This window comes from Hyaloscypha bicolor (genome assembly GCF_002865645.1).
Source record: "Hyaloscypha bicolor E unplaced genomic scaffold K444scaffold_189, whole genome shotgun sequence".
Lineage (NCBI taxonomy): Eukaryota > Fungi > Ascomycota > Leotiomycetes > Helotiales > Hyaloscyphaceae > Hyaloscypha > Hyaloscypha bicolor.
The window spans coordinates 399904-407940 of record NW_020194691.1 but is presented as its reverse complement, the minus strand read 5'-3'; the positions used below and the strand labels follow the sequence as shown (position 1 = coordinate 407940).

The 8037-nt window shown below is 37.8% G+C and overlaps 2 protein-coding genes across 2 annotated transcripts; both read right to left on the bottom strand.

Moving 5' to 3' along the window:
* Nucleotides 1-2837: 2837 nt before the first annotated feature.
* Nucleotides 2838-3023, bottom strand: K444DRAFT_548835 (uncharacterized protein; the record flags this gene model as incomplete). Its single annotated transcript, XM_024876401.1, has 1 exon — nt 2838-3023. A coding segment is annotated over one exon (186 nt), but the record flags the coding sequence as incomplete, so codon positions are not given.
* A 23-nt stretch (nt 3024-3046) lies between these two features.
* On the bottom strand, nt 3047-5350 carry K444DRAFT_604629 (HET-domain-containing protein). The gene is made up of 2 exons (XM_024878820.1): nt 4890-5350; nt 3047-4833 (listed from the first exon to the last, which is right to left on the bottom strand). The coding sequence occupies exons 1-2, from the start codon at nt 5257-5259 to the stop codon at nt 3182-3184; spliced, it is 2022 nt and encodes a 673-aa protein (XP_024726617.1). The 5' UTR covers nt 5260-5350; the 3' UTR covers nt 3047-3181.
* Nucleotides 5351-8037: the final 2687 nt, after the last annotated feature.

Sequence of the window (8037 nt, the reverse complement as noted above, 5' to 3'; positions counted from 1 at the left end):
CTTATAATTCTTATCTCCTCTATAGCAAGTAATTCTTTGGAATTATCGGTCTTTAAACTAATAATACTCTATTTATTAGAACTAATAATTTTATAAAAGTAGAGTAACTAAAATTCTATAAGGCTAAGTTCTTGGCTAAGAAGTATAAATGCCTTACTATTAACTATAATCTCAAGTTTAATAAAGGTATTATCTATATAAATACTATTAGAATTACTCTTATATAGGAATACTAGTATAAAAACCTCCGAATCGTTTCTATAAAGAATACTACTACTATAAGTAGTAGGAATACTATTTATTAAGATTTCTCTATTAAGGACTAATATATTACCTAATATACTAGAGGAGTATATATTATATTAGTCTATTAACCAGAAGCTTTATATGACCTATTAATTACTACTTAAGCTATTAAACCCTCGGAAACTAATATAAAGATACTTAATAAGTATATTTAATAGCAAATTGAGAATACTACTAGAAGACTGAAATTTATAAAGCTAGTAAAGAAGTTTTTATATTTAATTATTTTTATAGATGCTTTATTTATAAATAATAGAGATCTCTCTTCCCAAATCGGATATATTCTAGTTCTAGTAAATAGAACTGGATATACTAATATTATCTACTAATCCTCTACTAAGTACAAGAGAGTTACCAGAAGTATCCTAGCTTCGGAACTCTATAGTATGGCTTACGGTTTTAATATGGGTACTTTAGTCAAATCTATAATTAATAGAATACTGGAAATAGAACTACTACTAGTAGTCTATACAGATTCAAAGTCATTATATGAATGCCTTATTAAATTGGAAACCACTTGTAAAAAGCATCTAATAATTAATATAATATACCTTTACCAGGTATATAAATAATAAGAGATTATAGAAGTCAAATAAATCAAGAGAGAATCGAATCCTGCTAATTCTATAACGAAATCGAAGCTAACGAATACCCTCAAGTACCTAATTAATACGAATACCATATAATTGGATATAGAGGAATAGATTAAATACAGATAGGGCGGAAAATAAATATATAGGATAGAAGGATATTATAGGAGTAGAAGTTATATATAAAAGGCTGTGGCCTTTAATATATAACTAAAACCCTCAGAAGCAATATAGATATATAGAGCGTTTGGGAATTTGGTACTAGGCCGGATTAGGGAATTTGTATATAATTAGAGGGAGATACTATTTTTTGCATTTTTTAGAGAGTTTCTAGTATTAGTATAGTTATTTCTTTGAGAGTTATATATATAGTTACAGGATACGGGATACGGGACATGGGTAATAGGATATAGGATATAGGATATAGGATACAGGATATAGTTATATAACCTTATATCCTATTAGTAATTCGACTAGTAGACTAGACCCCTTTAGGCTTAGCAGATTTAGGGATTATATATTAATACTATAATACTATAATTCTTACTTCTAAATAATAACTTTACTAACTATATATAAATAGTATTCTATAACTTATATAACAGTATCATATATTACTAGTAAACCGATAATTATAAATAGAAATATTTTACTAGTTTAAATTATATTAGATTATTTTATAAATTATAATAGTTTATAGAAAATAAATAAATTATTAGTATATATTCTATATTACTAGCTTTAAATAAATATATATAGCTATTATTAACTATTTACTTTAATATAATATTTGTTTTTATATAATAAAATATATTTTATAATAAAACAAATTATAGATATTTTAAATTCAAGTAATTTTAAATTTATAAATATATTAAAATTTCTATTTATTTTCATTTTAGTATATTATATATTTCTTTTAAATATTTCTAATTTATTAATTCCGAAAATTATTATTATATTATTACTATTTTCTTAAATTTATAAAGAGTTTTCTTTTATATTATAATATAAATCCTCGATTTATAATATTACTATTAAGTATTTTTTATCTTTTAAATATATAAAAAAAATTAAATATAGATATTCAGGTTATATTATAAGGCTAAAAAGCTATTACTATAATTGTAGCAGCCAGGGCATGCTATATTATAAGACATTGCTATATAGGCTGATATCTCCTCCAATTAAGCGATTAAGGATTATGGTTAGTAGCAGTATGGTTATAGTAATCTCGGTAAAATTCTAATAAAATTTGTGGCTACTAAACATGTGGCTGCAATGTTTGTGGCTATATGTACCTTGCCGGAAAATTCCTGTTTCCCGACATCTTCCGATTAAGTTAAAGCAAAAAGTGGCCCTGTATAGAGCCAACAAAATCGGCCGTCCCCTTCCTGGGGAAATGCTTCAAACTTCCGACTTTTCACTTCCGACTCTTCACTTCCGACTCTTCACTTCCCTTTCACTTCCGGCTTTCACTTCTTCTCTCTTTGCGGTCTACAGTACCTAGAACCAACCTCTTCGATTTTTAGCCAAAGCCTCCAAGGCGAATCCGCCTGTTGCAAAATTGCTGACGAACTCGAAGATGACCTTATGGATGACAGAGTCCGTCAGAGAAGCCCGGTGTCAGCACGCAAGACAACGATGATTTAACAAGGACGTTAAGACCAGTTCAGATGGTAACAACATAGCACGACGGTGATGTGCACGGCGATAAGAGGCAATACTTCCCAAGACACAGGAATAAAGGCACAACGACGGCGAGAACAATGACGGCGAACACAATAGCGAATAAAGGTACAACCACCAACCATATGCAAAACCAACGAAGATTAACATCAACTCTACTGTATAGCAACAAGGAAGCCAGCCTGAGCTTGCCTCAAACAACGATCAGTCTATCGACTCTATTAAAACATCGTGCAGCAGTCTCCTCTTCAGTTAATACATCCACGCCACTGGAGCTCTCCACAGTTCTGGCTCAATCTCATCCTCAGCAATCTGTGTTCTGCTGGCCTGTATCACCAAGGCACTCGCTGGCTTGGGGGCATTGCTCATCCGTGCCATCTTGTTAGTTAGCTCTGGCGCTTCAAGTTCTGCACTCTTGTACTTTCGCCCACGTCTCACTATACTAGACAAGATAATAGGTTCTCAATTCTTACACGGCCTCTTAAGCTGCCACTAGCGCCTTTGTAAGTGCTAACCAAAATTCCGTTCAAGTATTTTACGCCTAGCTAGTCAACGAATGAGAAATGATCATATAGGCGTCGTTTAAGAATGAGTGATTAGACTAGAGTAATGATGAATTGGTCATTTTGAAACTCATCAACCCCGTCGAACTTGCCAAAGTCTGTTCTTATACTATCAACCACAGGTGCTCCGATAGTGGATTTGAACCCTTCTGAGTTCCCTGGTGATATCTTGAACATGCCACGACGACTAAAATATCCCGGTCGACTATCGCATGCTTGCAATATCAAACCTCGTAACCAACGGCCTGATAACATGGGTGTGCCATCATATACTAAGAGACAGTAGAATGTACTTAGCGCTTCGAAGTAGGCGTCCATTTTGACCTCGCACTCGATTTCAACCGACCGTTCTCCCATAATCAAGGTCAATCCATTTCTCCCCATGTGCTTACCATATGTCATCTTTCTGCCTCTTACTTGTAGGTGACCATCTCTTAATTGGCCAAAGGGATCCGTAGCTACAGGGAAAATGCAAGTGTCGAGGATTTCGAGACAAGTCTGCCAGATGATATCATCGTCGTCGGAACCCAGAATAATTTCGCCATCTACAGAAGCCCATGACCAGGATGGCGCTCTATATAAAACAGAGCGTAGGCCTGCAAAAGAATTGACACTCCACATCAATTGCCATTCCAATTCCGGTTTCCATAATCCAGCAACGTACTCATGACCAAATTTCTCGTGTAAATGCCTAGCAACGCCAGAAATGGCCAACAGCTTATCTTTTCCATAAGTCAATTTTCTCTTCGAATATTGATGGACGACCTCGTGCCATTCTTTCAAGAAGCCTGTTTGACGAAGACTTCGGATTGAATGATTCCGTCGGAGATGGTTCTGCTGGTTGGAAATTTTGCCAAGAATTCCCTCTCGATGATACGCAAAGCGACTTTGCTCGAGCGGATTAAGCTCAGCAGGGAGGCCATCCGGGAATGTCTCGCATGCATAGCCATGTTTGCATTGCCAGAACAGCTGAGACTTTCCGAAGTGCAGAGAACGTGGAGCCAAATATTGTTCTTGGAAAGTCCAGCCTCGTGCAGCTATAGGGCTCCAAGTAATACATCGGTCGTAAAGATGAAGATCCACACCCTGGAATACCTCATCATCCGATTTCTTGGTATCGGGGGGAACAGAAAACTCAAGTCGCTTTACTAAAGACGGTGATCTCTGAAAGAATAGTCCCTCACTCCCGTCTTGAGCTCCCGCCGCTGTGAGGTTCAAAGTTGATAGCCCGTAAACCATACTCATTAATGCTGACTCTTTTTGCCAGTCTTCATCGTCGTCTTGGATAATACATAATGAGTCAATCCAGAGATAACGAAAGCCCAGTCGCTTTGTTACAACTATGCTATCCTGGAATGTTTTGCTCAGCTCCTGAATGGGAATCGACTTCTGAAACGCTTTTATGTTGCCCTTCAAGAGCATCAAGAACTTCAACGTCCCCCAACAGTGACTCAAAGTGAAGTACTTAATATCCTGGCTAAGGTTTGCAGACTCGCAAAGCCGAATATCGGTGAGAATTCCCGATCTCCCAAGATCAAGCAGACGCGTCGGTAGCCTATGTAGCTTCGTCCGCTTCGAACATGGCCTGTGATTTTCCACGCACTTCTTGAGCCAGTAGTGGGAAATGTACCAAGAAGCGTCACAATTGGTATTGCTATTGATGCGATGCTTGTACTCGTTAATTGCTAGACTTTGTCAGTTAGGAATTCAGTCATTCAGTAAAGTAGAGCCATGTAAATACCTTGGACGCTTTCCACGAAAGCGATTTTACCCACAGTGTCATAGTCATTAGCCTTTCGATAGGTGAGATATATATACGACATATCAAGCTGGTGCCAGAGATTGGGTTGTTGATAGAGAGTAGGACCACACATTTCAGCTACTGGGGTCGGAGTTTGATTGCGGAGTTTGAGAATCTCCGCATCAGGCAACTGGCTGTAGAAGATGCTGCATTGTGTACACCCAGCAGAAGCGGAAGCTTCTAAGGCAAAAATGTTGTGATGTTGTGACTGATGCATTGACTTGGATTTGGATGCGGCATTTTTGTGGTGGATTAAACACTTTTCGCAGAATTTAAGTGAAAGGTACTTGAGACCAGCTGAATCAGGCATGGCACAGAGTACGCAGAATATATTTGTCAAGAAAATCGGTTGAGATAGACACAAGTGTTACAAGTCTACCGTTAGAGCTATTTGGCAAGAGGGATATGTAAAGTTAGAGAAAAGGCAAGTATTAATTAACTGGGTATATCTACACCGCTAGAGTGATGTTTGGGGTTTAGGCATCAGCGAGGGATGGGCATAATTACAGCACGTGGCATCACTTGCCTAAGCCGAAGGTGAGCCTGGCCTGAGCCGAGCCTGAGCAAAGGCGGCGCTGCTCACATAAGACATAGAGTTAGGAAGAGCAAACATTCCGGTGGGGGAACACGACAACCAGCATGCCAGGAACGAACATAAATACCGCCGGCACGGGTATGCTGCTGTCATCGCCGTGATCGAGGATCATGATGGCCTCTTTCTCAGTCGGTTGGCCACCTTTTCATTGATGTTGCGAGATAAAGACCCGCAACTGCGCTCGACGCTGCTCGGGAATGAGAGCGTGGCCTCCATATTCAAATTCCACCGGTTACGGTTCAGCAGCGTCACTGCAGTGATGCCCGATTCCCATGGGATTCGCTGCCCTTCCTGGAAGCAGGTATGATTTAAAAGGTCCACATACTTGACCTCCTGCTCGCCTTTCCGGATCCGCGTTAGCAGTTGCTGGAGCTTTGGGTCTCCCCCGGCGAGAACCTTCTGCTACAAATCTTATTGATTATCCTGTCTCTCAAGTCCCTACTCCAGCTGATGACACAAAAAGACCCCAACGGAATCGACATCCCACCCCAAAAGTTCTGCATCTTGGCTAGATACAATCTCTATAATTTGAACTTAATCAATTCAAGCATTATGATCACATACTCCTCCACTTGTGACTTCGTTCCGAAAGGCTTTTTTGGGCAGCCCGCACTTCGCGGGATGCTTCACCTGTAGAAGGAGACGGGTGACGGCGATCCAGTGCCCAGGCACCAACGTACTGCCACCCGCCGATAGAATGTTCGAGAAACTTGCTCTTACGCCACACGCGTGACCAGTGTACGCCACACACGTGGCTAAGCCTGAAAGGCGTGGCTAAGATATAGCGAGCCCGAGTGTGAATATAGTAAATTTTATCTAGGCTAATGTACATTACTAAGCACTGAAACATGCGGACCATCTCATTGCACCGGTGCAACTCCCGGACTGTATTCTTTCCTTCTCTAGGTGTCTTTAAAATTTGGAGCCATATTATTTCGTAATAGGACCTTTCCTTAAGTGCTCCGAATTTTAAAGAGACTTTAATAGTCGCGATTAAATAGAGGGGGATAGCTGAAGCGGCGATTGGCGGCATAATTAAAACAATTGACAATATAGTTAACCACAGTCTTTTTCTTATACTTAAGTGGTCTCCTTAGGGAGAAATAACTAAAGAAGATAATATATAAATAACAATTTTATAAACTTGCTAAAATAAATTTTATAATTCCAAAACTGTAGATTCGTCTCGTAATAGGGTGCGTCTCGGTACGCAGGGACAGACGTTAACCCCGTGCCTAGATAAACTGATAGAATCTCTTTGTTTCCTTATCTTTCTCTTTTATTTTCACTCTTCTCGCCTCTATGTCAGATTTGGCCCGTATGAGGCACTCGGAGTTAGAAACAAATCCCTTTACTTAATAGACCAATTATAAGCTGCGGTATAGCTTAGGTCAAAGACATATCCGTAACTTGTATATAACCGAATATCAGACAAGGAACCGGATTTGATCCTTCTCAAGGGGACCAAATAAGGACCTGTACTAAAAATAACTGAAAGGGATCTATTCAGGCTTGGTGCTTCTCATACTAATTACAATTCTAATATTACATGCCAGTAGACTATTTTCCATTATCGATATATGAAAAGCTAAATCAACTATAGTATAATATGAGTATCCCGCTATAAGTGATTGTTTTCCTTCAGGCGAATTTCCAATATCGTAACAAATAGCAATCTCTTCTAGTTTTCCTTTTTTGGGATTCACCCGTTTAAAAGGTATTCTAATCTCTGTTTCTAAAACAAAATACTATATCGCTTAAAACACCCTTATTACCTTACTCCTATCTCTTATTACTTACTGATCAGGGCTTCGACAAGCAATATATAAATTGTTTTTAACGAAAAAACCATTATTATCCGGACCGATAATATCTATATATTATTAGTTTAAAATTTTTATATAATACATCGAATATAATTTATATATTTACTAAGGTTAAGTATAGAAACTTGATCTTGCCCAGTATAATCAATACAAGTATATATAAGTTCTAAGGTAATACTATCGAATATATATTTATTACAAGTAGTAGAAAACCCGCTATTATAATATATTAGTATTCGGTTCCAGAAGGGCTTATAGAAAGCTCACCCAATAAAAAACTATTTTGATATTAGTATTCGTAATATATAAAAGACTGCTATAGTTGAAGTACTTATAGATAAATTTCTATAAATATTAGAAATATACTTTTCTAATGGAATAAACGAACTAATAAGGCCAGATTCAAGGGTATATTTTATATTAAGAGTATATCCGTTTGCGAGATCAAACCCGCAAATACCGTTTGGAAGTTATTTGGAATCCGTTTGCCAAATAGCAATTAATGTAATATAAGGATTTGATAGAAATAGTTACTCAGGACTTGGTTGGCAAGGTTGAATAAGAATTGTTTCTGTAAAACCAGGCTTGGCAGGTAATATCGTACAAGTAATAGAAGCGGCAACTCCAGGGCCAGTAACGCTAATAGCGGTTATTACTCCGGACTGGG